The sequence below is a fragment of the Drosophila busckii genome, chromosome 2L (assembly GCF_011750605.1).
Source record: "Drosophila busckii strain San Diego stock center, stock number 13000-0081.31 chromosome 2L, ASM1175060v1, whole genome shotgun sequence".
NCBI lineage: Eukaryota > Metazoa > Arthropoda > Insecta > Diptera > Drosophilidae > Drosophila > Drosophila busckii.
In genome coordinates, this window is record NC_046604.1 from 18187725 (window position 1) to 18210836 (window position 23112).

Below are 23112 nucleotides of genomic sequence, written 5' to 3' on the forward strand. Positions count from 1 at the left end.
GAGCTGCAGAGAGTGCATCATTCAGCGTTAAGTAACTTTAATGAAATCGCGCACTTTTCAAATATGTGTCAATCGATTCACGCACACACATATAGCATATATATATATATATATATTCATTCAGACATTCAGTCATTCATTCATATTTTTGTTGTTGTCGCTTTGGCTGTTTACAAACAAACAGACAGTGGCACTTGAAAAGTTGTGAACAAACTTAAATACTGTGTAAAGTAACAACTTAATTGCATATTTATGTAACAAATATATACACAAGTGTTTGCCTATGTGTGCGAGTGTGTGTGTGTGCTTCAATAAGGGCGACAAATGTACAAGTTACGGATACGGAAATAAATAGCCACCCACTTGAATATAATTCGCATAAAAATGTTGGCGCGGTTTTGAAGTTTAAGCAACAGCAACACTTAGCACACACACACACACACATACATATATATTTATGAGTATGTGTGTTATTTATGTTTTTTTTTAAGCAGCTGTGTACGTACAAAAGCCACAACATATCGCTGCAAATTATTGAACTCACTCTCTGCTCAGCTCCACATAAACAAAAACTAAAAACTTTTTGCCTTAAATGAAAATTGTTATAATTATAACAGCCGTCGTTTGTTTATCAACAGGCGCCAATTTACAACTTATGTAATGCATAATTTATTAATGTTACTGTTGTGCAACAATTTTTTTGAAAACTATTAATAGGCGGCTATCGCTTCATTTGCAGCTTGTATGTTATTGTCATGCAAACAATAAACTTGTAAGATTGATTGATGCACTTGAAAATGAAGGCAGAAGTCGGTAATGTCATTTGACTTTTTGACCATAAGTGCATTTTTAATATTTTCGACATTACCGTTGAAATGCTTGATAGCTATCAAAGCTTAGATACTTATATACATATACCCCCCCCCTCCCTCTATGACACACTACCGCACTTTCAATTCAATTCCCACCTACGGCAGACCTTTAACCCAAACACAATGATAACTGTAATTCACGCACTATAAACTCTATTTTCAATATGTACTGAAAGCGTAAAAACGTTAAAAATAAAGTCATTAAATCAAGTTGACTTGTTTCGGTAATTTATGTGCTCTGCCCATATTTTTACTATGTAGTTTAATAGTTAAAACAATATTTTTTAGCATTCTGTACAGTTTATTACCATAACGTAATTTCGTTTTGATAATAAACTTATTCGAGCTTAAATTAAAAATATGGCATTCCACATAAAAACGCCATGACAAAAGGGATTTATTTTTCGTAATAAATACAATTATTTTTTTAGGGAAAAGTAAACTTATGGCATATTTCTTCAATTGTTAAAGCTCCCAAAACGACAATTTTTGAAACTCTTAAGTTTTCTTTAGTTTCACGCAAAAAATAAAATGATGTCATAGAAGTTTTATAAGTTTTGCGAAATAAATTCCTTCAACTGAAATCTAAAATATGCCTATTGAAAATTTAAGCAAATAAATAAATTAATAAGAAATAACTGTCACCCATAGCTTTTATTGTTTGTGCATTGTCATAAAAAAAAACTATGATTAAATGTTAAATTTATGAACATTGTTAATAGGCACATGTTGAGGCTGCTTAGCAAATTTAATTGTTTAGTCCTTGTTGACTCACCTTTGCGTTAATTTGTTTAACAAAATATTTTTGAATTTTAACTAAAATATTTGAAACATTTGCACGATAATGCAGTACACTTTGGTACTTGTTGTTTTTATTGTAACTTGCACTAACAAACACTAAATATATGATAAAAATCGTTGAAATTGATAACTTATTAAAACACAAATCGAACAAACCGCCTACCAAAATATTGTCACTGCCCCGTTGAGTGAGTGTGAGAATGGGTGTGTGTGTGTGTGTGGTATATATTTCGTTTTCAATTAAAGTAGCCCGTCATCATCGCGTGGTACGCAAATCCAAACTAAAATCGCTGGAAAATCGTTTTGGGAATTGAAGCGCGATGAAGACAGAATCAGCCTCAGTCACAGTCACAGTCACAGCCGCAAAGCTACAGGCCGCAGCTGCGGCCGACGCAGACGCCAGCTACTGCTGCTGCTGCCTGCCTGCTGCCTGCGACACACACAGAACTGTAAATGCGCGGGTGTAAAGAGAAGAGTGAGAGGAGAGAGCAATGAGTGGTTGGGGTGTTGGGGCCGCGCAGTTGACGGCGTGCGCCCAAAAAGTCTGGATGATGCGTGTGTGTGAGTATAAATGCGAGTGCGAGAGTGTGAGCATAAGTGTAAGCAAACCAACGGTTGTTGTTACGCACTCTTTAAATCTCAAACCGTTTTCGAAGCTGTATGCAAGCCAACTAAACGAAATTTATTCGTACTTACATATGTATGTACTACGTATGTTTTATTATATGTATGTAAATCAAATACACATGGTTTTTTATCAAAAGCGGAAATGTTAGCTAAACATTAATGTGCGCAACATAAGCTTAAGCTTAAGCGCACAGGTGCATGCACAATGGACTTAACTTACATTAAATCTAACTGACTAACATTACATTCAATATTTGCTCGCTGTTATCTTTTAGAAATAAATAAACAATGAAATAACTAACAAAAATCATCGCTATGACAAATTTTCCAACACAAACTTATTAAGCACAAATTTATGTTCTATTAATTGAATGAAATTTGTAGCCACTCATATATTTTCGAGTATTCTCCATATCAACAAATATGTTTATTTTTCGAGTGTCAAAGTTCAGCGGCACTAAAATATGCTTGAATTATAAAATACGACTAATTTCAAAAAAAAAAAATGCCACAGACTCACTTATTTATGTGCACACAAAACATTAAGACTAAAGTTTTGAAAGTGTACGTTTAATTGTTTTTTATTGGGTACAATATTCCAAAAAATGTTTTCAACACAAATAGATTAGCATTGTATATACATACATATATGTATGGTTAGAAAAATGTTTATTGTATAAGCTTCGCTAATTCTATTGCAGAAATTAGCAGCAATATCAATTAAATGCCTTTTTGTAAAAGCTCATTGAGTTCAATTAATTGCATGATTCGCAAAAAAATATATAATTTTCGCCAATTTTGTAATTAAGCGCACTAATTGTGCCAAAAGTTATTTGAATTTTGCGGAAATAGTTGCTGACAAGCCTTAAACGAACGAAATAAATAAAGAGAGTGAGTAAGCTTTCAATTATGCGTAACCCCAAAACTAAATTTTGTTAAATATTTCCACACTGTGGAAAAGCCACAAAACCCAGCACCACACAATTGGGTAACCTGATAGGCAAGTTCCTACATATAAATTGAATATATATTCATTTGATTTCAACCATAATGAATAGCATACGTTAATTGATTTGATATTCTTTATTGCGAGCAATTGAAAATTAAAAAAAAAAAAACAAAAGTCTTTGCCCCAACACTAACTCGAGACTTGTGGCATCATTAGAGTCATAGATTTTAAATGGATAATCGTCTGAATTGACCTTTTTCTTTGACTTCTTGGCAGTAGGCAATTCAAAGAAAGAAAAGATAAATAGCTTGTGCGCTATATAAAGAAAAATGTGAAAGTGTAAAATATTAAACTTTTTGTATGGCACAATGGCAGCTCTCAGGCACTTGCTCTCTCAAAGGACACAGACTCGCAGCTACTTCTATGACATTGCCTTTGATTTGCTCCTGCATGCACTCAAAGCGTCGCGTGCGCTGCCCCAAAAGCTTGCCCAGCTCACACTGACACTCGCTAAAGCTGCTGGGACGCCAGAAAGCGTTGCACAGACCACGATTGCAATTGTATATGTCATCGCTAAAGGTGGGCTTCTCCACGCCCGCACAGCGACGTGGCGAATAGAAGTGGCTGGAGGACTCTCTAGCGCAAACACAACGAAATATGGGAGTTTGAGTGCCAGGACCACAGGAGCGATTGCAGGCACCAAAGCCCAGCAGTTTCCAAGTGAAGCGACGACGCTTGCGCTCCTTCAAATGCAGCGCATAATCTGTAGCATTCAAACGCTTGCCCGCCGTATTCCATATAGCTTGTAGCTCCTCATCCTCTCTAACTGCAGCTGAGGAAACGGGTAACGTATAGTTGTATTGTATAGCATTCGAGCGAGTGCTATTGTCCACTAGAAAGTACTGCAGAGTAACAAGTTAAAACTAGCTTTTAATATAACATATAAGCATTACCATTATAGCTACAGCCTTGTATAGAGGTCCCCTGGAGCCCAACCAACCCGTAGTTTCATTAAACTCAAAGCTATCATTATTAAACTTAAAGAAACCATCGGTTGTAAGCTTAGTGCGATCGCCACTTATAAGAAACACATCCTCACCAGACTTTAAAGCTATGAAAGTGCCAAATAATAAACTAACATTTACATATTGCAAATCGAAACTTACCGAATGAATTGTTGCTCTTTAAGCGCTGTCCAATTGATATATTCATAGCACCCACTGGCAATGTGATTATGGGCTCATAGTTCTTGGTGCGATTAGTCACATAATATATGCCAGTTATCAGTTTGCATAATACCGAGCCGCACTTCAGTCGACTATCGCGTGTGGTCACAGGACGGATCAAGCCGCTGCTGTGCACTGCCTACAAAAAAATTGATAGAGAGTGAGAACAAGTAGAGGAAGTGGCAGCAGCTTCTCAGATGCGCTGAAGATGTTGTAAATTGTGTGTTCGGTAGTTGCTTTGATCTTGTTACAAAACTTATCTCATCTTCTTGGGCGCTTATCCAGCATGCAGTCGTATTTTACGCGAGAGCACCTAAGTGCCACTTCAATGGTTTGACACAGTTTTTGGTTTTCCTAACGCTTCCACACATTTGATAGAGAGCGGGCTGGGGCGAGGGGCGAGTCATAAAGACAATGCAGAGGCTTTGTATCTGGGCTAATTACATATGTATGTAAGTATTTGTAATTATCTGACGATAATGAGGTCATGTCAACAGCAAAAACCCATGAGCAGCATTATCTTTCTTTTTTTGGACTGACTTTAACCCAAAATGTTACGGAGCTTTTCACTTGCGCACATACCACAGCAACAAATAACTAATTAAATTATAAATTGTAAACGCACACACACATACACAGAGAGAGGGAGAGTGAATGCGTGTGCGTGTGTGTGCGTGCAAGACAAATGTAACTCGTATATGGAAATCATGGGCTAACCGATATTAATTAAGATTTATTACAATTGGCAGCAATTCAAGAACCAGTTGACTGTGTGTGGCCACGGCCATGCCATAAAGCAGTTAAACCTACATACCCACAAACATAGTTATAAACAAATGCATGTGTATGCGTATGCGTATGTGTGTGTTTGAGTAATTTGCATGCATTTGGCTGCAAAATTGGTTTTAGCCAATTTAACTCGGCCCATAAAGAGTAGGCAAATGCATTGAACATTGAATACTTTTGTTGCCCTTGTCATTAAATTTCCAAATACATACACACACGTATGATTATATAAACTAACAATTTGCAAGCAACAAAATTTCACTACAGTTAGTTTTCTAAAAATAAATGACATCATGAGTAGCTGAATTAACACAATTTCTAAAAATAAACACACACATTCGTACAGGATTTAGACCTTAACTTCTAATTGTTATTCTCACCCGACAAATTCCCTCCACACACACCGCCTGACGTCTGTAGTACTGCGTATAGTATACGGCCGGACGATTGCAGGGCGTACCATCGGTGACAGATTGATTCATACGTATAACTAAATCAGAGTTGACGGGACGACAGAACAACATGCACTCGTCGTGCTCTTTCTCATATCCGACCCAGTTATAGAACATATCACGATATGGCACGCTGTTGAATCTTTCGCATTGCTCGTCACGCAAGTGTTGATTGGCCGCCCGGCAGCGTTCCCCCTTGCATTGGCGGTAGCGCTTTAGTATGCCAAAGCAGCCGGGCTTGCCAGCTCCAATTACAGGATAAAAGCGACGCTCCACAGCAGTTTCATTTAATACAGTCTTGGTGCTGCTTAAAAAATTACTATCTTATTATAAAGTTTAGTTATATTTATGCGTACTCACCGCTCCAGGCACTTGCGTTTTTTAATCTGCACACAGTTTGTGGAACACTTGCTCCACTTCTCCCAGCGATCCCATGTGTAGAAGGTGCCAATAGCATTGATGCTGCTTTGATTGCGCTGTCTGCTTTGTTTGTTTATTTCATTCTCGTCCACATAATCGATGTACTCATCGTCAGTGTCTTCAATTAAATCGCTTTTCAGCACTAAATTGCTTATAGTTGTGCTATCCAAATGATCGAGCATGGAGTGTGGCAGTAGTGTAGCCAAATATATAATTGCGCTGCAAGAGCAAACAATATTTAAACTTAATTTGTTTATTTATACAACAAACTGTCAACACATCAGTCAGCAGTACCACTTGACAGCTAATTAATCACAAATTATGTTCAAGGGCAGCGGCAGTGATTAAAATATAATTAGCGTTACAAAAAAAATGCCTTTGCTATATACGCATGTTTATAAAATATAATTATTTTGTTGATAAGCCAAACTATTGTACTAACCTTAAGTAAACTAGCTGCATTATGCTAAATCGTAATTTATTTTATTTTAATTAACGCGCGTGCTTTGTTTATGACGCTGGAAAATCCGAAAAGCAACTGAAAAATACGAAAATATTTCGACAGCAGCGTTTCTCTCTTTTCAAATAATGAGCATTTGATAAATTTTAGGCATTCTTCTTTGCTGCTCTTAATGTTAAACCTAATTTGTTTATTTTGTATTAATTTATGTTTCCTTTGGTTCCATGCGTTTCAGACAGGGCTCCTTAATGTTATATTTCTTGGCATATTTCTGTAAAGCAACAATTATTATTTAAGCTGTGCAACTTTAATGTTTTAAATTTACCTCGCAAAGTTTCATGTCCAAGCCACAAATAGCCTGTTGGGATTCTGTGTTGCTCTCTATGGCACTGCTGACGATGCTTATTTGTGGTAGTCCATCGTCGGCATTATCCAAGTGTAAAAGTTGCTCCTTGACAAGAAATGATATAAGCAATGCATTTTGCACCGTATCCATAAAATTTTTTGGATTTATAATGAGCTTATAGTAAGGTATAGGTTGATTGTTGTTGGCACGACAAATTTCTTTGATTTGTCGCATGGCATGATTAACAGCAGCGGCGCCTTCGTCCTTGCGTTCCAGATTATCGCTTTGAGTAGGACGCTTTTCCTCTGCCTGCAAGAAGCCAAACACTTTAGCGTTTTGGGCCAAACTAATTAAAGACAAAACTAATTAAATAACCTGATTGGCAGCAGTACGCGTGGTGCGTTGCCTCTGCACATGCTGTTTGGGCTTTACATCAATAAAGGGCAACATGCTGGCGTTTGTAAAGTGCGCCGTTCCATGTGGGCAAGCAAGTGCGCAGAGTACATCCCAATCTTCAGCGCTGTCATTAAAAACAATATTTTTCTTTTTCAGGCGGTGCTAAATGCGCAATTTCAATTAAATTAAACAACTCACAATTGCAGTGCAGAACATTTTATCCGTAATATTCGTATTGTATTGTATAGCTTTGGCCACAACTTTATGATTACGCCGTAGCAGCTCAGTATCCAGCACAAGCTCTGTAGGATTTGTGCGGCGGTCCTCGTAGCCGCTAACGATTTCGTTGGCCTTGTCCATAAGACCTTGTATAGCCGTCAGGGATTCGCCAAAGGAGCTTGATTCTATGTGGTGATCTTTTGAAAACAATAAGCATAAGCAAAATTTTATTGAGCAGCTATGCATTTGTCCGACTTACCTATATTTATGTTTTGTTCAATCAAGTCCTGCAGCTCAATAATACGTTCATTTTCCTGCGCTTGCTCAACAGCTTGAGAACTTTCCATATCTACATCCATTTTGCAGCTTACTTCTAAAGGCATTTACTTAGTAAATTTTACTATTGAAATATAAAAGCGCGAAATGCCAAACAGCTGGACTATGTACGATGACAAACTTATCGATAAAGTGCATCGACTAACAATATTCGCTTTTTAAATTGCTTATGTTTCTGCCTTTGACAGCAGTATTTATTCTTGTAAAACGTACGCTATATTAGAATTACATTACTTTCTAGGTTTGTTTCCCTGAGCAAGTGGACGATTCCCTTGTCCCTGTCCCTGATTGCCTTGTCGCATTCCAAAGTTATTGCGATTTCCATTACGTCCACCGCGCTGATTCTGGTTCTGACCAGCGTTTCCGCCGCGGTTTTTATTCATCTCGGCACGATTTCTTGACTTAGCTTGAGCATCCTCCTTCACCATGTCAATTACTTCGTCTGGGATACGGAGATACTTAATAGTGCTACCACGTATATAGCATTCCGGCATGCGCCAAAACCGGTCACCGTCCTACAACACAAAGAAACATTAACCAACTGCGGATATTTTGATAATTCGTACCTTTGAAGTGCAAATCACATCACGCAGGTTGATGTTCATCCAGGAGTCGCAGCTAACTAAATGTCCATTGTAGGTTTCGCCATTTTTCAGCTCCACCAACTGGAAAAGGTATGCGTTGTCAATAGGAAAATGTAAACACTGTAAACGTTTAGCGTACTTACCATGGGATGACTCTGTGCAGTCTTTAAAAGTGATAGTGGCAGCTGTAATTTCCAGTAAAATAGTATGTAAGATTTTCTATAGCACCATAATTCATTATTTAAGCAAACTTACCATTTTTTATAATGAAAACAATTCTGAACATATGCAAAACTTAATTAGAGATGATCGTCGATAGCTGTGGTGGCTAGCCAATAACTTACCGGCATAAGCCAAAAATGGCTAATAAGGCAGCACTAAAGAAGCTGGCAACTCTATTATTCAGCTGTAAAGTTGTTGTTGGTCATCTAAAATACTTATTGAAAATTGGTAAGCCCGAAAGATTTGTGTTTTAATTTCTAATTAAAGTGTCGTATAGATTGCAGCTATGGAAGTCGACGAAGAAGAGTTCGAGGTCCCCTCTTCGAGCAGCAAAGGAGATAAAAAACGCTTTGAAGTGAAAAAATGGAATGCGGTGGCGCTATGGGCCTGGGGCAAGTCCTTTGTTCACATCAATTTGAAGTAAAAATAACACTTTACTTATTTTAGACATTGTCGTTGACAACTGTGCTATTTGCCGCAACCATATTATGGATCTTTGCATTGAATGCCAGGCAAATCAGGCATCGGCTACCAGCGAGGAGTGCACCGTAGCCTGGGGCGTGTGTAATCATGCCTTTCACTTTCACTGCATCTCCCGTTGGTTGAAGACCCGTCAGGTGTGTCCTCTGGACAATCGCGAGTGGGACTTTCAGAAATATGGACACTAACTACAGGCATCAAGACTTTGAATATACATACATACTACAGTCATCAAAACTTTGAATATAACATACTCTTGCTTCAGGGTAAAATAAATGTCTTAGGTTTACTTTTATTCACTTATTTTTCGCTTTTTAAGTAACTGTCTTTCAACTATCAAGGGCTTAAACTTGCCACCTGGACGTGATTTTAATACTTTCTGAAATTCTTTAAATTGCTTATCCAATGCTTTAACATTGTCTTGTGGCAATGTCCATTCTGATATGTTGGAATGTTTTGTCGGGTCAGCTTGAGGAGAATACTCTGGAATCTCTACGCCCAAGCGCTTGCATACTTCTGATAAGATGTTGTCAATATAACTAGATATGATCAGCTCTGCCTTTTTGTCCTGTACAAATGAAAATTGTTAGAAATCAGGAAAACTTGATTGGCAGCACTATTTAGGTTACTTACATGTTTTGTGGGTTGAAGATTACAGATGACGAGTTTACCGCCATGCTTGAGATTCTTAAGTGGCAGGTTTCCACTTGGCACAATTTGCAGGGTGGTGCCCAGTGTGATATTAAGATCCGCCATATTGGAATGCATAAAAGACATGTCTAGATCACGCTCCGGCAGATCGTGCTCCCAATCTAAAACGTTGTCATGCATAAAACCGCCACGACAGCTGCGACTGCTACCCATTTCACTGGATCTACAGGGCCGTTCTAATGTCTTTTGACCCACTGTCTCCACCGCCGTCTGACGCACAAATTGTCGCCGACACTTTGGGCAAACTTCTACAAATATATTACCATGCAGTTCTGCAATATGTTTGCGAGCCAAACCAGATTTTAAATGTAATCCATCTATGTTTTGGGAGACTATGTATTTTACAAAGCCACGCTCCACTAAAGCACGAAGTGCCATATGTGTTAGTGTGGGCTTAGCCTCATCGAAAGATGTATCAAAATTAGGCTTCTCGCCTTTTTGCTCGAGAGTCCAGACGCCTTTGGGACCTCTATGGAAAAATACGAACAATTAGCACACATACATTAGAATTGATTTTCCAAGTACATACCTAAAATCAGGAATGCCAGCTGAGGTACTTATACCTGCGCCTGTATGTATAACAACATGCTGGGACTCCTTAATTAGGTCAGCCAACCATTTGCACTTTTTTTGCACCGTTTCTTCATCGTCAAAGTTCTGGTAATGCATAAACACTATAATATTTCATAAACAAAATATTTTAGGAATATGATTACCTCAGGCACACCCAAAACTCCTTTATTTTCATAGGCAGACAATCCTTCAGCGTAATTGCAGCTCATGCTTAAAAAATTGTTTACATATTTGTTGACCGATAACATTATCGATGCACATTTAACCCTGTCATGCAATCAGCTGTCTCTTATCAGTATGGCCGCAATGAACTTCCAAATTACAAGAAGTGCGTTAAGAAATTTAAATTTAAATCGACGTAGTTTATTTAAATTTACAAAAAGCAAGCGGTATATATTTTAGAACATAGTTGACACATAGGACGTTAATGGCATATAAATACGCTAAATTACACGCTTGAAATTATGTTTCACTTTGCAGAGAACAAGGAGCATGGGCGAAGATATGCGCAGCTGGGAAAGTTTCTGAGGAGCGCAGTGTGCCGGAGCACATAGAGAAGCCACCTTACTATTTTAAACAAATGCCAGCCGGCAACACTTTAGGCACACCAGAAATTAAGAATGCTGAACAGCTGGAGCATATGCGAGCCAGCGGCAAGCTGGCTGCTCAAATATTACGTGAATGCGGAAAGCTGGCGCTAGTGGGCAAGACTACAGATGAAATAGATACCTTTGCGCATGATAGCATTATAGCTAATAATGCCTATCCCTCACCACTGCGTTATGCTGGCTTTCCCAAGTCCATCTGCACGTCTATCAATAATGTGGCATGCCACGGTATACCCGACGACCGTCAGCTTGCCGATGGTGATATTATCAATATTGATGTAACAGTTTATAAGAATGGCTATCATGGTGATTGCTCGCAGACCTTTTTGGTCGGCAATGTGGATGAGAGCGGACGTTTTTTAGTTGATGCCACTCGGGACTGCTTGGACAAATGTATAGCACTCTGCGGTCCAGATGTGCCTTTTAATGAAATTGGAAATTATATACAAAAGTTTTGCCAGCAGCACAAGCTGGATACAGTGGCTGCCTTTATAGGCCATGGCATAGGTAGTTACTTTCATGGTCCTCCCGAAATTTATCATTATGGTGAGCATATACATACATACTAGGTAATTGGATTTATCAACACGCATATTTCACAGAAAACGATATGCCCGGTAGAATGCAGCCAGGTATGACATTTACTATAGAACCTATTTTGTCGCTGGGCGATGGTGACATTGGACTTTTAAAGGATGGATGGACAGCTGTTACCTTGGATGATTCACGGAGCGCGCAGTTTGAGCACACCATACTCATTACAGACACAGGCGCTGAGGTGCTTACGCAATAGCCGTACATCTTTAAGTTTAGTGTACATAAATGTTTTGAATTTTTTATTGCAAAGTTTTGAATAAAGCGTATAGATTGGACATAAAATGTTAATAAATACTTATGCCGGCTTGCATGTGAATTTATGTAGACTCGCGTGCATCTGCTAAAAATCATCTTGAGTTGATAATGATGTATTTTGGTGGTGGACAACTAGCTGCATATGGCCGTCGCTTTCTGCACTGGCTTTTGTATGGGTAGGAATAACTTGAATTCTGGCGGTAGCTCATCCTCCGAATATAAACGATCCGAGAAATATACGCGTCGTATTCGACAATTGGCATGAATTTGCACACGCAGCGTCTCCACATAGTTGGTGCCGTAGGCGCGGCGTGTAAAGTCCGATAGATTGAATTGGATTTGATTCCACCCTTCGTCCAAACGCATCGGCATTGTGCAAATAAATGGCTTCACCCGTGTGGTCGATTGATAGTTGCTGGCACGAAACCGCCGTCGCACATTCTTATCATCTAGAACCTGTTTTTTCACAAGGGGAAATAAACGTTTAGTTGCGAGTGGCGGATCAACAGCGTCCTTATTTTGATAGACAGCACTTACTTGAACTTCGAAGGTAAAGTACTTTTTCATATTCTTAATAATCATCACCAGAAATGGCAACTTTATGCCCAACGTCTTCTTTGGATCCGCCGGACATGTTATGAACGTTGTGCTTACATTGGTGCCCACAATTTCAAGCACCAGACTTTGGATGTCATTGTCGGTGATGCGCTTAATGTGTCCATTGCGTACCTTCTTGTCCCACAGTTGCAAGGGCTTGGAACCAATGCTATAAAGTATTGACAAAAACCCTGACTGAAACGTGTTTTTGAACATTTCGCGCGTTTGGTAAATTAAGTCAGTGTCTTTGTCTTAAGCTTTAGCTCGAACCTATTGCAATTTATTAATTGGCCAGTTGGGAGCTGGCCGATAAATTTTGCGTAGCCGGAATTTGTAAAATTACGAACACAACTACAAAAGTGTACTAATTTTTCATATGTCAATAACTTGTAAACAACAATGTGTTGCTATTGGAAACAAAGAAAAAACATGCTGGATTATAGTGTGCCGCTAGTCAACTGTCATCCGCAAAACACAAAATTCGCGCCCAAATTGTAAAGCAAGAATACGCTTTTAATAATTGCATTTTATTGCTAATAAAAAATGCATCAGCAACAATGTATGAATGCACTAAGCTTATTTACAAATACAAGTCAAAATCTATTCTATTGCTAGAATAAAAGTTGGAAGACTCTCCAACTTTTCGGACGTAAACACCTTCTTTAAAATATTTCTCTTGAGACCACTTCAACATTTTCTCTGTGCTATATGGCCCCTGTATTTCCTCATCTGCTTGCTTCCACTTGAACTCCCATTTTATTTCGTTTGTAGCTGGCTCCTCTACCTTCTCCGGGTGCTTGAACTGTATGGATTTGGACTCTTTTTCCTCAAAGTCATCTGCATACATATCAAATGATTCGCCAGCCGCTTTGCTGGTGCTTGGTAAATTACAAAGTTGACTCTTGATCTTTTCATAGGACTCCTGATATATATCCATGTTCCCTGTATTTGTAAGTACTTCATTTGCCAGTTCGGTTAGCTTGGCAATGTCTTGAGTTTCGCTACTCACAATGCCAGCTTTCTTTTGTTTCAATTTCTCAAGCGTGGATAGCTTGGGTCGTTTCTTTCCCAATCTTTGCAAGGCCATTTGAATAGTCTCACCGGGCTTCATATAGTCCAGCATTTTTGTTAGTGACATTGTCAGGTTGAATAAAGGTACAGGCAAGCTATCATCATCGGAATTCTCGTCCTCCTTCTTGGGATCAAAGTAGTTTTTACTTTTTTCAACCTAAAATATATATTTATATAAGCAAGTGCAGATTACAGTTGTTTTTGACATTTACCTTCACCCAGTCAATGTTATCCAACCAGTTATCCTTAATTTCCGCCTCTTTATTCCAGTGGTAGTGACCATCTTTGTCAAAGTGTCCCTCCTCTAGCTCTTCGCGCATATTAAAAGGTGTTATCTTGACATCATCCTCCACCTTTCCAACTCCCTCCTCGCCGCCCTCAATGTCGCTATCATTAAGGTTATCACTGAAAGCAAAACAAAACAATCTTTGAATTGTTTATAAAACAATAATAGTTGTTGTTATTCACGCACCGCTCGTAATCATCAGAATCTTCCTCATCCGAATCTAAAGTGTGTTTTTTAATAAACGTTTCGCTTTCGGTAATGCCTGAGCTATGTTTTCTCTTCGATGCCATATTAATTGCTTAAATGCAATACAATTTGTTAAATTAAAAGCCAAAACGTATTTTCCTCGTTGTTGTTTGTTTGTTGTTTTCTTTTTCAGTTCATTTCATAGTTCGCTATTGCAGCTCATTTGGTTCAATTGACAAGTTCACATTAAATACATCGATAAGATTATTTTTTATTAACAATAGTGAATATTTTGATATCAGCATTAAGAGATAGCGCACAATAATTTAACGTCAAATGTAATGACATGATATATATATATATATATATTATTTCTATTTATATACAATTAAATCTATAAATATTTAAATAACTAAAACTGTTTTATAGCTGGCCGATTTTGCAAAGCTTGTAATTCACTTAGTAACACGGCTACATTGTACCGCATACGCTGAAACATCGTTAATGGTAACTCCAATGTACGATATTCTCCATTTACCAGTTTGAAATGCAATACTATTGTAGGCTTATTAAGTTCAGCTAAACTACAATAAAAGAAGGTATTAAATAGACATATACAAAATTATATATACATATGATTACGTAGAGCTCAAGGATATATTAATTCGCCATTGCAAGTCCAGCATTTTAGCCCGTTCTATTTTAGTCTCAGCAAAATTTTTACTTAGAGTAGCTCGATGATTGACTAAAACCTTGGCTAGATCATCCGCACAAGCATCAGGAAGACTAAAAATAAATACAATAAGTAAATTAATTACTATTTCAAGTCGTTTCTGAGTCTTACCTTAAGTCGTCAATCAGACACTGTCGCAGCTCATGATCTTTTATTACACCCTTTGGATAGCGTAGATATATTTGCATTGTCAGCATTACCATTGTAAATAATTCACAAAAGTTTTTAGGAACTTCATGTCCTGCATTCTTGAGTTTATTTAATGCCAGTGCCAGTACATCAGGAGATGCTGTCCTCGTTTCTATATAGTGAACAGATCCTTGTATTAAAACGCGTAGGACTGATTTGGTAAGCTGTGGAATGTACACGCTATACGGTCGAACGCTCTTTAACAGGTGGTAGCGAAAATTTGAAGCCATTTTTTTTGCCTAAGTGTTGCTGAAAATAAATTTTCTTTGCAATCACTGTATACAAACAACAACCGAGAACAGATGTTTTTTCTGGTGGGCTTGCACCAGTTCAATTGAACATTCTGTTAATCATTTGAACTAGTTCGGTTTGGTTCTGACAAATTGCAATTTAAACTATCGTCAAGAATGAAGAAAGATTATTTTAAATTTTTCAATAAGTAATTATAAGACGACAATTTACAAAAATTATTATTTAATAAAATTTTAATTTGGCTCTGGAAACAGTTGCTGGTTTTAAAATATATATTTATTATTTAATTGTTTAATGACATATGTAGATGATGCTTATAAACGATATTTTGACTGATAAGATAAAATTAATAAACAAACGTTGTCAAAGTTATCTCGGTAGTCTTAGCACTGAACAGCAACGTTTGTAGAATTTATGGTTTTTATTAATTTTTAAAGTAAATCATAATTAGTTTACATTTTGATTTTGGTTTTAGGAATAGACAACGTAAGTTAAAAAGATAGCCACGGATGATCAATAAATTACGGCAACTGGATGCTTGTTGTTTTTTCTTTTTTGGAGTTATGCAGAAATGGAATATTCATAGTGAATAAATACAGTTTTGTACATTTGTGTATAGTTTTAATTAGCATGAGTTTTTTCTTAATGTGCCACATAATTAAAATTCTTACGTTCTTGTTTAAACTAAACGCAACACAAAAATGTTCCCGTTTTACTTTCGATATACAATATCAATGTTTTTTTTTATCGTTTTCTGTTCTCATTTATTATATGATTATAAACTACTATTAACGCTTAGCAAGCGGTCCACATTATAGATATTGCTGCTCCGTTTCTATGCTGTCATTGAAAAGATAAGACCGCCCATGAAATGGAATTAATTTTGCTACATTTATGCTGGCAGCTGTAGCTTTTTGCCTTTGAGCACTTTGGTAATATAAAGATAGAAGAAATCGCAGTAGAGAATGGTCTGGACGATGCCAGCGAAGATCGCAATTAGATCGTAGTGCGATTCAACCATGTAACGGTACACCCAGTTGACCAAGTATAGAGCACGATACGATCCAAGAGCGAACAGATAATGGCTTGTTATAGACTCAGCTTCGCCGGTCTTGCTGACCAGAAACAGTTGCGGCAATATGGCAACCGACTCCAAGTAGATCGAGAATGTCCAGAGAACCTCCATGACGGTAAATTCGTGATTAATCAACAACGAGAGCAAAGCACACGGTACCAGCAGAAATTCGATGCGGAAAGAATCATGATTATGGTCGTAGGTTGCCTTAAACTTCACATACATCAGATATACTGTGGCGCCCGATCCAGCCAGAAAGAGCACCTTCATCACAGAGTTGTAGAGACTCACGTATGTGGTGAACAGATCCAGATAACGTGTCAAGTAGACAATTGCGAACAGGATTTGAGATTTGCCGGAGATGCCGGCACAGCTTCGCGTCTTCCATATTTTAAGTAATAATATTATTATGGCAAATACGTGCGAGAGGTCGCCAACAAACCGAAAGATATTCATTTTAAATGACTCGTCACAGTTTTTTTTTAGTGTTAGTGTTGGGTGCTGCTCGTTGCTTGTTCTTGCTTCTTAATTTTAGCGGTTGACACCTTGAATTAAACGAAAGTAAATGCAAAGCGGTTGTAAACATGCCACATGTCTGCTATTTAGAAGAAATTTGATTGTTTACTTAGCCAATCCACGGTATTTGTTTTAATTTTTCACTTGTTTTGCCAACGAGCTAAAACTTTTTGTGTTGCGGTATATACGTACGTAGAATGAGAATGTCGGCACAAAAGAGAGCAGCAAAGAGAGTACCAAAGTGACGTGGCCAGATGGCACTAATGTTAGGTGGCAACGCTAATAGAACAATGACATTCACTTGTTATCGCTAGATATCGTATTTAAATCTGATTTGTATTAAATTAATGGTTCCACTACTTGTATAATTTTAAAAATGAAATGCTTGCTATGTTTTTACTTAAAATTGTATATGTATACCAAATAAAAATAAAATTCGTATAAATTATTGATTGTATATATAATAATACATTTTTCTACTCTCATTTTGAGTTTTTATTCATTCACGTGTTCATTCACAAACTGTATGAATATGGAGGCCGGCGTTTTTCTTTATTTGAATGGCAACAAAAAGTTGCGAAGCAAGAAGAAGAAACCCAAGCAAAATTTAAGCCGGAAAAAATAAAGCACATTTGCGGCATATTTTATTTACGCCGACAATCATTATTACTTTGTTAATAAAGTAAAAGATAACGGCTTCAAGATGGTATGTAACAAATGCATATTTCATATTCATTAAACAACATTAAGCATATGTAAACGTTTGGGCATCTTTGCCGCCATGCTTGTTTTTGCTTATGATAAACAATGTTTAGGTAATTTATTAATAATCAAATGCATTTTTCTAGACTATCGGCAAGAACAATAAAATGATACAGCACCTGAACTATCGGGTGCGGATTGTGCTGCAGGACTCCAGGACTTTCATAGGCACCTTTAAGGCATTCGACAAGCACATGAACCTCATACTGGGCGACTGCGAAGAATTCCGTAAAATACGTTCCAAGAATTCCAAAGTACCCGAGCGTGAAGAAAAGCGAGTTTTAGGCTTTGTGCTTCTTCGCGGAGAAAACATTGTTTCTCTTACGGTTGAGGGACCACCACCACCAGAAGAGGGTTTGCCTCGTGTGCCCATACCAGGAGCTGCGCCAGGACCAGGATTAGGTCGTGTAGCTGGTCGCGGTGTACCCATGAATATCTCCTCTGTGCCCGCGGGCTTGCAGGGTCCAGTTAGAGGCGTGGGCGGTCCAGCTCAGCAGCATATGGCACCAATGGGACGAGGTGTGCCAAGAGCGCCTATGATGGGCGCGCCACCACCGGGAATGATACCCGGTGGCATTCCTGCTATGCCCGGACTGGGACGCGGTGCGCCGCCTCCAATGCGAGGACCACCACCAATGATGCGCGGCGCTCCACCACCAGGACGCGGTGGTTACTAAGCCAAGCCCAAATACAATTTATACGTGTAGTAAATAAAATTTTTCAGTCAATAATTGATTATTTATATGGAATTCACATTTGAAAGATAAACAAAAATCTTTTTTATTGATATTCATGGATTTAGGTTTTACATCATTTTCAAGCTGATGAAAATATATAACTTATACAATGATTAATGTATTTATATAGGGGGCTAAACATTTCTTAATGTTCTTTCAATACTTTACATTTTACATGCATTTGGTAAATTTATTTTTCCTTCATACAATACAATATTTTTTAATTAATTTATGAAATTTGAAACATTAAGTCATGCGCAATTATTATGTCCAGATGGTGGACAAATCCCAAACCTTTATAAGCCGATCCTGGCCAACGGTCAACAAACGCTTGCGCTCCTCATCCAAATCCATATGGACAATGGAATGTTTGGCATCGTGAAATGAAGCCAAAGATGGACGTTCCACTGTTTGTAGCTGCTTGTAGCATGGATCGCAGCAACGTACATCAAACTCAAATCCCATAATGGGTATATTAATGCGATTGGTAGAGCAATTATCGCAGACAGCTTTGCCACAATGACGACAGTGATGTTGCCTTATGCCTAAAGATAAATATTAATAACAATCTTAAACGCAATTCATCGTTTCGACTTGCCCAATTGTTTTTGGTCCATCATAGAGCGGAAGTTCCAGAAAAATGGTCTTGAGCACAGCTGGCAGTTGTTGGACTCCACCCAGCCGGGTACTTCCTTACGCATTGCATTCATTTCCCAAAAGACAACGACGGAATCCTCACCACAACTGATCAGCTGTTGTGTTTGATTGGCATAGGCTAGTGCTGAGACTTTATTGCTGCAAGTTTTGATTTGCAAATGAACAAACAAGTTTGTTTTGTAAAAGGAGCGCTTGCTTACCTGTGACCCTGCAGTTCGTAAATGGTGCCACGCTTTCCGCCCACATCCCAAACAATTACAGATTGATCGCATGCACCGCTAAATAGTAACTGTGGCCCCTCCACCCAACGCAAGCAGCGTATGCCAGCTGAATAGAAGGAGAGATTAATATTTGATTTTAATTTGTTATTGTCATCAATTACCCGTGTGTCCTTTGAATGTGGTGATAAGTTGAACGCCCTGCACATCGCAGCGCAACATTGTGATCTGACCCGCATGATCTCCAATGAATGCATATTTAGCTAAGGCGTCAAATCTAAATATAAATAACATTAAATTAAAGCAATTTAAAAATAAGCCGGAATGCCTAACCTAACCTATGCAAGTTAAGCTGAGCTTATCAAATATTAAGAGAGCACTTGTTTACAAAGAGCGTATTGCAGTTTGCGCTTTACTCTCAGCACTGATAAGCTCAGCTTGAATTTGCTTTGTGTGTGTGTGTGTGTGCACTGATTGCCACTTTCTTTTTCTCACGCATATACTTACTGCAGTGCTGTGCAGGGCGTTTCAAAATTGTATCCGCCCACACGCGTCGCTGTTTCTGTGCAATGATATGCAAACTGTTTATCTTTGCCCGCAGATAATATCCAATTGTGGGTTTTTGAGAATACCACAGCCACCACACGGCCCTGATGCGACAAATAATCGCGCACAAAAGATAATCGGTTGCAGTCCTCGGATAGCGTATACTGCGTTACGGTTCCATTGTCCTGTCCAACGTACAATTGTCGCACATCTGGCACATACTCAATGGACGTGCAACCAGAGGGCATATACTGACAAATGCTCGGCCAATATTGTCCTGAATCGCGCTTGAGCCACACACGTACCGTTCTATTAAATTAAATTAATGTTATTATGACGTATGCATGTTGTTTGTTTAGCAGGTACTCACTTGTCATCCGATACACTAATTACACCATTTTCTCCGGGAATTAGTAAAGCGGCATTAACATCATCACCACTCCCCTCAAGTTTGCTGAGCAATTCCGGCTTTTTTGTAGTAAGAAAGCGATCGTTATTGCTCCGTTGAGCTGGTTTTATTTCTGCTGCCATTCTGCACTGTATGTGAGAGCTTGCGAGCTAGGCTGAAATTTTTGGGGGCCGCTTAATAGTATGCGTGTACGCCAGCAGCAGCAGCAGCAGCAGCGAAAATATAGATAGTCAATAACACTGATAAGCTCTCGTTGTTGTTTGCTTAATAATATGTTAAACTAATGAATGAATCACAAAAAATCTTATTGTATCCCAAATTACGAACAATGTGACCGCAGCGCATTGCAAAAGAAAATATTGGCACAACTGTGTATATCGATAGGCGCGTTTTATACCGATGTATCGAATATATATTTGACTTAATGTGAGCTGTAAAGTACGTTATTCCCATACCCGATCCAAGAACGGAAGGCAGCCAAAAACAGTCCCAGTGAAAAATTAAATTAATAGAAAAAATAAATTAAACCTTAATTTGATGAAACCACCCACCAGAAGTCTTGCCCAAGCATGTTAAGCGTATGAACAGAAAATAATTAAGGCGCGCCAGGCAATACAACACCAAAGCCTAAACTACGCTTTAGTTTAACGAAATTAACAAATCAAAAAGATTATTAATTAATCTAACACCGCAATTGCATAAAATTAAAATCAAATCAAAAATGCCCATTAGTAATATTATAAAAAAGGCATCTAACTTTATACTCGGCGAGGAGAGGTCGGATGAAAAAATCGATATTTCTTACGAAGACAATGAAATACTTTTTTGCAAGAATAACATTTGCATACATCCGCCGACAGTGGCGCGACAGGAATCAGATATCCTACACTATCCAGGCTACTTGACATGCACCACCAAGACCTTTATAGATCAGTACAATAGCGCCAAGAGACCCACTCTGCTGCTGACTTGGATACCAAATAGTTCGCTGTGTAAATGCAACTCCAACCATACGGACGCAGAGGCGGAGGAGGTAAGCCAACGTAATAATGACATATTGCTCAGCAATGGACATGGCTTTCCAACCTCCCAAGTGGCAGTACCAGCGCCCAAGCTTAACGATGAAGGGGAACGGGCCGAGGATGAAAACGCAGCGGAAATGCAAGAATTAAAAAACGAATTACAGCCGCTGCTGGGCGGACAAGCGGCTTCCATAGGTGATCTGACGGCGCTGCTCAAAAAGAATCCCATTACCTCGGTGAACATAACCATTTCGAATCCACAAATTGAGAATAGCAACATTTCCCAATCTTATAACTGCATCATCAGTACGCCGGAGCGGGAGAATGTTAGTGAAATAGGTGCTCCAGCTGCGCCACAACAACAGCTCAACTCGGATGGTTCGCTGTCCGATGAGAATCCCAATTGGATGACACCTGAGCTACTTGCATTCAAGCATAATCTAGTATTTCCGGATAGCGCCAATGCCACGCCTACAGTGCGTCGCAAGGCGGTTATCAAAGGACGTCGCTTCTCTGTAGATCTGAGTCAGATGCGTTCCTTGCGTCTGTTCTTCAACGATGACAAGTGCACTTCAGGGCAACTGGTGATAGCCTCAAGAGAATCACAATACAAAATATTGCATTTCCACTATGGTGGCTTGGATCACTTGGCGCAGGTGCTGCATCAATGGCATTGCTTTCTGCATAACATTACGCTAGCGCCCGGACAAGAGAAACTCAATCTGCCTTATCGTCACTTTATGGTCTGTCGCCCCGAGGTGAAGCAATCCGAAATGCATCCGGATGAAGGCAATGTTAAGCGCATTACGACCAACTTCTTCTATGGCACGCTGCTCAATGAGAAAGGACAAATCGAGGATGATTTGATGCTGCGCAAGTGCGTCTTCTTTGGTGGTCTGGAGAAGAGTCTGCGCAAGACTGTCTGGCCCTTTATACTCAAATGCTATTCCTTCTCCTCCACCTTTGAGGACAGAGCTGTGCTTATGGATATAAAACGTCAGGAGTACGAGGAGCTGACACGCAAGCGTTTATATTCCATGTCGCCGGAGCAACAGGTGCACTTCTGGAAAACTGTGCAGTGCATTGTGGAGAAGGATGTAGTGCGTACAGATCGCACCAATCCATTCTTCTGCGGTGAAGACAATCCCAATACCGAAATGATGAAGAATATATTACTCAACTTTGCGGTGTACAACACAAGTATATCCTACTCACAGGTAAGCCAAGCCCACAGTCAGTCTATGACTTTTTATATAAAAAATATATCTTTCTAGGGCATGAGTGATCTCTTGGCGCCTGTGCTGTGTGAAGTGCAAAACGAATCGGAAACCTTTTGGTGCTTTGTGGGCTTAATGCAACGAGCGTTCTTCGTCTGTACGCCAACTGACAACGATATCGATCACAACCTGAGCTACCTGCGTGAGCTAATACGTCTGATGCTGCCACGCTTCTATGCGCATCTGCAGCGTCATAATGAGGCCATGGAGCTGCTCTTTTGCCATCGCTGGCTGTTGCTTTGTTTTAAGCGTGAATTTACCGAAGCTGTTGTTATACGCATGTGGGAGGCTTGCTGGTCAAACTATCTCACGGATTACTTTCATTTGTTCCTCTGCCTGGCTATAATTGCTGTCTATGCTGATGATGTGATTGCTCAAAATTTGCGAGCCGATGAAATGTTATTGCATTTCAGCTCTCTGGCCATGTATATGGATGGACAGCTGATTTTGCGCAAGGCACGCGGTCTGCTCTATCAGTATAGACAGCTGCCCAAAATACCCTGCACACTGAGTGGTCTTTGCAAGCGTTGTGGTCCTGGCATGTGGGACTCGGAGCATCGACCGGCGCTGGAGTGTGTGGGGCATACCGATAATGAGAAGTGCGCTTTGGGTAATGATTAATTTTACTGTTGTATACCTAAATATTATAAAAAAATATA

General features: G+C 39.0%; 13 protein-coding genes across 15 annotated transcripts; 4 read left to right on the forward strand and 9 right to left on the reverse strand.

The window, feature by feature from the left end:
* Positions 1 to 3408: 3408 nt before the first annotated feature.
* LOC108599947 (A disintegrin and metalloproteinase with thrombospondin motifs 18-like) lies at positions 3409 to 6666 on the reverse strand. Of its 2 annotated transcripts, none has more exons than XM_017987200.1 (6): positions 6576 to 6666; positions 6074 to 6352; positions 5642 to 6017; positions 4416 to 4614; positions 4203 to 4360; positions 3409 to 4151 (listed from the first exon to the last, which is right to left on the reverse strand). In XM_017987200.1, exons 1-6 carry the CDS (start codon positions 6593 to 6595, stop codon positions 3597 to 3599), a joined length of 1587 nt encoding a protein of 528 aa, XP_017842689.1. In that variant the 5' UTR covers positions 6596 to 6666; the 3' UTR covers positions 3409 to 3596. The 2 variants fall into 2 exon arrangements, with proteins under 2 accessions (XP_017842689.1, XP_017842681.1); XM_017987192.1 differs by having other exon boundaries at positions 5642 to 6020.
* A 118-nt stretch (positions 6667 to 6784) lies between these two features.
* LOC108599958 lies at positions 6785 to 7949 on the reverse strand. Its single transcript, XM_017987212.1, has 5 exons — positions 7814 to 7949; positions 7534 to 7751; positions 7315 to 7482; positions 6919 to 7248; positions 6785 to 6864 (listed from the first exon to the last, which is right to left on the reverse strand). The coding sequence occupies exons 1-5, from the start codon at positions 7935 to 7937 to the stop codon at positions 6799 to 6801; spliced, it is 906 nt and encodes a 301-aa protein (XP_017842701.1). The 5' UTR covers positions 7938 to 7949; the 3' UTR covers positions 6785 to 6798.
* Positions 7950 to 8059: 110 nt separating this feature from the next.
* On the reverse strand, positions 8060 to 8786 carry LOC108597199 (sm-like protein LSM4). Its single transcript, XM_017983638.1, has 4 exons — positions 8730 to 8786; positions 8618 to 8659; positions 8457 to 8555; positions 8060 to 8405 (listed from the first exon to the last, which is right to left on the reverse strand). Exons 1-4 carry the CDS (start codon positions 8730 to 8732, stop codon positions 8121 to 8123), a joined length of 429 nt encoding a protein of 142 aa, XP_017839127.1. The 5' UTR covers positions 8733 to 8786; the 3' UTR covers positions 8060 to 8120.
* Positions 8787 to 8834: 48 nt separating this feature from the next.
* LOC108597208 (RING-box protein 1A) lies at positions 8835 to 9471 on the forward strand. The gene is made up of 3 exons (XM_017983650.1): positions 8835 to 8924; positions 8974 to 9088; positions 9144 to 9471. The coding sequence occupies exons 2-3, from the start codon at positions 8983 to 8985 to the stop codon at positions 9362 to 9364; spliced, it is 327 nt and encodes a 108-aa protein (XP_017839139.1). The 5' UTR covers positions 8835 to 8924; positions 8974 to 8982; the 3' UTR covers positions 9365 to 9471.
* Positions 9456 to 10688, reverse strand: LOC108597192 (NAD-dependent protein deacetylase Sirt6). Its single transcript, XM_017983625.2, has 4 exons — positions 10604 to 10688; positions 10417 to 10544; positions 9810 to 10356; positions 9456 to 9744 (listed from the first exon to the last, which is right to left on the reverse strand). Exons 1-4 carry the CDS (start codon positions 10667 to 10669, stop codon positions 9469 to 9471), a joined length of 1017 nt encoding a protein of 338 aa, XP_017839114.1. The 5' UTR covers positions 10670 to 10688; the 3' UTR covers positions 9456 to 9468.
* A 44-nt stretch (positions 10689 to 10732) lies between these two features.
* LOC108607974 (methionine aminopeptidase 1D, mitochondrial) lies at positions 10733 to 11882 on the forward strand. Its single transcript, XM_017999131.1, has 3 exons — positions 10733 to 10788; positions 10941 to 11614; positions 11671 to 11882. Exons 1-3 carry the CDS (start codon positions 10733 to 10735, stop codon positions 11859 to 11861), a joined length of 921 nt encoding a protein of 306 aa, XP_017854620.1. The 3' UTR covers positions 11862 to 11882.
* An 8-nt stretch (positions 11883 to 11890) lies between these two features.
* LOC108597712 (cilia- and flagella-associated protein 20) lies at positions 11891 to 12733 on the reverse strand. The gene is made up of 2 exons (XM_017984406.1): positions 12458 to 12733; positions 11891 to 12376 (listed from the first exon to the last, which is right to left on the reverse strand). Exons 1-2 carry the CDS (start codon positions 12731 to 12733, stop codon positions 12053 to 12055), a joined length of 600 nt encoding a protein of 199 aa, XP_017839895.1. The 3' UTR covers positions 11891 to 12052.
* Positions 12734 to 13065: 332 nt separating this feature from the next.
* LOC108602751 (CD2 antigen cytoplasmic tail-binding protein 2 homolog) lies at positions 13066 to 14238 on the reverse strand. Its single transcript, XM_017990922.1, has 3 exons — positions 14061 to 14238; positions 13801 to 13993; positions 13066 to 13745 (listed from the first exon to the last, which is right to left on the reverse strand). The coding sequence occupies exons 1-3, from the start codon at positions 14162 to 14164 to the stop codon at positions 13098 to 13100; spliced, it is 945 nt and encodes a 314-aa protein (XP_017846411.1). The 5' UTR covers positions 14165 to 14238; the 3' UTR covers positions 13066 to 13097.
* A 311-nt stretch (positions 14239 to 14549) lies between these two features.
* Positions 14550 to 15276, reverse strand: LOC108604238. The gene is made up of 3 exons (XM_017993614.2): positions 14905 to 15276; positions 14703 to 14846; positions 14550 to 14639 (listed from the first exon to the last, which is right to left on the reverse strand). Exons 1-3 carry the CDS (start codon positions 15210 to 15212, stop codon positions 14636 to 14638), a joined length of 456 nt encoding a protein of 151 aa, XP_017849103.1. The 5' UTR covers positions 15213 to 15276; the 3' UTR covers positions 14550 to 14635.
* A 421-nt stretch (positions 15277 to 15697) lies between these two features.
* Positions 15698 to 17168, reverse strand: LOC108599269 (ER lumen protein-retaining receptor). Of its 2 annotated transcripts, none has more exons than XM_017986075.2 (2): positions 17018 to 17168; positions 15698 to 16854 (listed from the first exon to the last, which is right to left on the reverse strand). In XM_017986075.2, the coding sequence occupies exon 2, from the start codon at positions 16763 to 16765 to the stop codon at positions 16127 to 16129; it is 639 nt and encodes a 212-aa protein (XP_017841564.1). In that variant the 5' UTR covers positions 16766 to 16854; positions 17018 to 17168; the 3' UTR covers positions 15698 to 16126. The 2 variants fall into 2 exon arrangements, with proteins under 2 accessions (XP_017841564.1, XP_017841558.1); XM_017986069.2 differs by having other exon boundaries at positions 16935 to 17168.
* Positions 17169 to 17405: 237 nt separating this feature from the next.
* On the forward strand, positions 17406 to 18332 carry LOC108596620 (small nuclear ribonucleoprotein-associated protein B). Its single transcript, XM_017982568.2, has 2 exons — positions 17406 to 17531; positions 17674 to 18332. Exons 1-2 carry the CDS (start codon positions 17529 to 17531, stop codon positions 18262 to 18264), a joined length of 594 nt encoding a protein of 197 aa, XP_017838057.1. The 5' UTR covers positions 17406 to 17528; the 3' UTR covers positions 18265 to 18332.
* A 51-nt stretch (positions 18333 to 18383) lies between these two features.
* Positions 18384 to 20479, reverse strand: LOC108596612 (WD repeat and FYVE domain-containing protein 2). The gene is made up of 6 exons (XM_017982556.2): positions 20116 to 20479; positions 19707 to 20054; positions 19364 to 19476; positions 19182 to 19308; positions 18923 to 19119; positions 18384 to 18869 (listed from the first exon to the last, which is right to left on the reverse strand). Exons 1-6 carry the CDS (start codon positions 20274 to 20276, stop codon positions 18589 to 18591), a joined length of 1227 nt encoding a protein of 408 aa, XP_017838045.1. The 5' UTR covers positions 20277 to 20479; the 3' UTR covers positions 18384 to 18588.
* A 140-nt stretch (positions 20480 to 20619) lies between these two features.
* On the forward strand, positions 20620 to 23112 carry LOC108598005 (TBC1 domain family member 16). The gene is made up of 2 exons (XM_017984624.2): positions 20620 to 22393; positions 22451 to 23112. Exons 1-2 carry the CDS (start codon positions 20876 to 20878, stop codon positions 23072 to 23074), a joined length of 2142 nt encoding a protein of 713 aa, XP_017840113.1. The 5' UTR covers positions 20620 to 20875; the 3' UTR covers positions 23075 to 23112.

What these genes read in the sequence shown, in the direction of transcription:
- LOC108598005 (XM_017984624.2), top strand. Translation starts at nt 20,876, where the DNA reads ATGCCCATTAGTAATATTATAAAAAAGGCATCTAACTTTATACTCGGC. An exon ending in CAAGTATATCCTACTCACAG is followed by an intron (nt 22,394 to 22,450) that starts GTAAGCCAAGCC and finishes ATATCTTTCTAG; the next exon opens with GGCATGAGTGATCTCTTGGC.
- LOC108604238 (XM_017993614.2), bottom strand. Translation starts at nt 15,212, where the DNA reads ATGGCTTCAAATTTTCGCTACCACCTGTTAAAGAGCGTTCGACCGTAT. An exon ending in TGTCTGATTGACGACTTAAG is followed by an intron (nt 14,847 to 14,904) that starts GTAAGACTCAGA and finishes ATTTATTTTTAG; the next exon opens with TCTTCCTGATGCTTGTGCGG.
- LOC108607974 (XM_017999131.1), top strand. Translation starts at nt 10,733, where the DNA reads ATGCAATCAGCTGTCTCTTATCAGTATGGCCGCAATGAACTTCCAAAT. An exon ending in GAACTTCCAAATTACAAGAA is followed by an intron (nt 10,789 to 10,940) that starts GTGCGTTAAGAA and finishes TTCACTTTGCAG; the next exon opens with AGAACAAGGAGCATGGGCGA. An exon ending in TCCCGAAATTTATCATTATG is followed by an intron (nt 11,615 to 11,670) that starts GTGAGCATATAC and finishes CATATTTCACAG; the next exon opens with AAAACGATATGCCCGGTAGA.
- LOC108599947 (XM_017987192.1), bottom strand. Translation starts at nt 6,595, where the DNA reads ATGCAGCTAGTTTACTTAAG. An exon ending in GTGTGGAGGGAATTTGTCGG is followed by an intron (nt 4,615 to 5,641) that starts GTGAGAATAACA and finishes ATTTTTTTGTAG; the next exon opens with GCAGTGCACAGCAGCGGCTT. An exon ending in ACAAGGCTGTAGCTATAATG is followed by an intron (nt 4,152 to 4,202) that starts GTAATGCTTATA and finishes GTTACTCTGCAG; the next exon opens with TACTTTCTAGTGGACAATAG.
- LOC108599269 (XM_017986075.2), bottom strand. Translation starts at nt 16,765, where the DNA reads ATGAATATCTTTCGGTTTGTTGGCGACCTCTCGCACGTATTTGCCATA.
- LOC108597208 (XM_017983650.1), top strand. Translation starts at nt 8,983, where the DNA reads ATGGAAGTCGACGAAGAAGAGTTCGAGGTCCCCTCTTCGAGCAGCAAA. An exon ending in GGTGGCGCTATGGGCCTGGG is followed by an intron (nt 9,089 to 9,143) that starts GCAAGTCCTTTG and finishes TACTTATTTTAG; the next exon opens with ACATTGTCGTTGACAACTGT.
- LOC108597712 (XM_017984406.1), bottom strand. Translation starts at nt 12,733, where the DNA reads ATGTTCAAAAACACGTTTCAGTCAGGGTTTTTGTCAATACTTTATAGC. An exon ending in ACTTTACCTTCGAAGTTCAA is followed by an intron (nt 12,377 to 12,457) that starts GTAAGTGCTGTC and finishes GTGAAAAAACAG; the next exon opens with GTTCTAGATGATAAGAATGT.
- LOC108597199 (XM_017983638.1), bottom strand. An exon ending in CTGCACAGAGTCATCCCATG is followed by an intron (nt 8,556 to 8,617) that starts GTAAGTACGCTA and finishes TACCTTTTCCAG; the next exon opens with TTGGTGGAGCTGAAAAATGG. An exon ending in ATGTGATTTGCACTTCAAAG is followed by an intron (nt 8,406 to 8,456) that starts GTACGAATTATC and finishes TTTGTGTTGTAG; the next exon opens with GACGGTGACCGGTTTTGGCG.
- LOC108599958 (XM_017987212.1), bottom strand. Translation starts at nt 7,937, where the DNA reads ATGCCTTTAGAAGTAAGCTGCAAAATGGATGTAGATATGGAAAGTTCT. An exon ending in TGAACAAAACATAAATATAG is followed by an intron (nt 7,752 to 7,813) that starts GTAAGTCGGACA and finishes TGTTTTCAAAAG; the next exon opens with ATCACCACATAGAATCAAGC. An exon ending in TGGACATGAAACTTTGCGAG is followed by an intron (nt 6,865 to 6,918) that starts GTAAATTTAAAA and finishes GTTGCTTTACAG; the next exon opens with AAATATGCCAAGAAATATAA.
- LOC108596612 (XM_017982556.2), bottom strand. Translation starts at nt 20,276, where the DNA reads ATGGCAGCAGAAATAAAACCAGCTCAACGGAGCAATAACGATCGCTTT. An exon ending in CACATTCAAAGGACACACGG is followed by an intron (nt 19,309 to 19,363) that starts GTAATTGATGAC and finishes CCTTCTATTCAG; the next exon opens with CTGGCATACGCTGCTTGCGT. An exon ending in TACGAACTGCAGGGTCACAG is followed by an intron (nt 19,120 to 19,181) that starts GTAAGCAAGCGC and finishes CAAAACTTGCAG; the next exon opens with CAATAAAGTCTCAGCACTAG.
- LOC108597192 (XM_017983625.2), bottom strand. Translation starts at nt 10,669, where the DNA reads ATGAGCTGCAATTACGCTGAAGGATTGTCTGCCTATGAAAATAAAGGA. An exon ending in GCTGGCATTCCTGATTTTAG is followed by an intron (nt 10,357 to 10,416) that starts GTATGTACTTGG and finishes ATTTTTCCATAG; the next exon opens with AGGTCCCAAAGGCGTCTGGA. An exon ending in ATCTTCAACCCACAAAACAT is followed by an intron (nt 9,745 to 9,809) that starts GTAAGTAACCTA and finishes TCATTTGTACAG; the next exon opens with GACAAAAAGGCAGAGCTGAT.
- LOC108602751 (XM_017990922.1), bottom strand. Translation starts at nt 14,164, where the DNA reads ATGGCATCGAAGAGAAAACATAGCTCAGGCATTACCGAAAGCGAAACG. An exon ending in GATTCTGATGATTACGAGCG is followed by an intron (nt 13,994 to 14,060) that starts GTGCGTGAATAA and finishes TTTTGCTTTCAG; the next exon opens with TGATAACCTTAATGATAGCG. An exon ending in ATAACATTGACTGGGTGAAG is followed by an intron (nt 13,746 to 13,800) that starts GTAAATGTCAAA and finishes TATATATTTTAG; the next exon opens with GTTGAAAAAAGTAAAAACTA.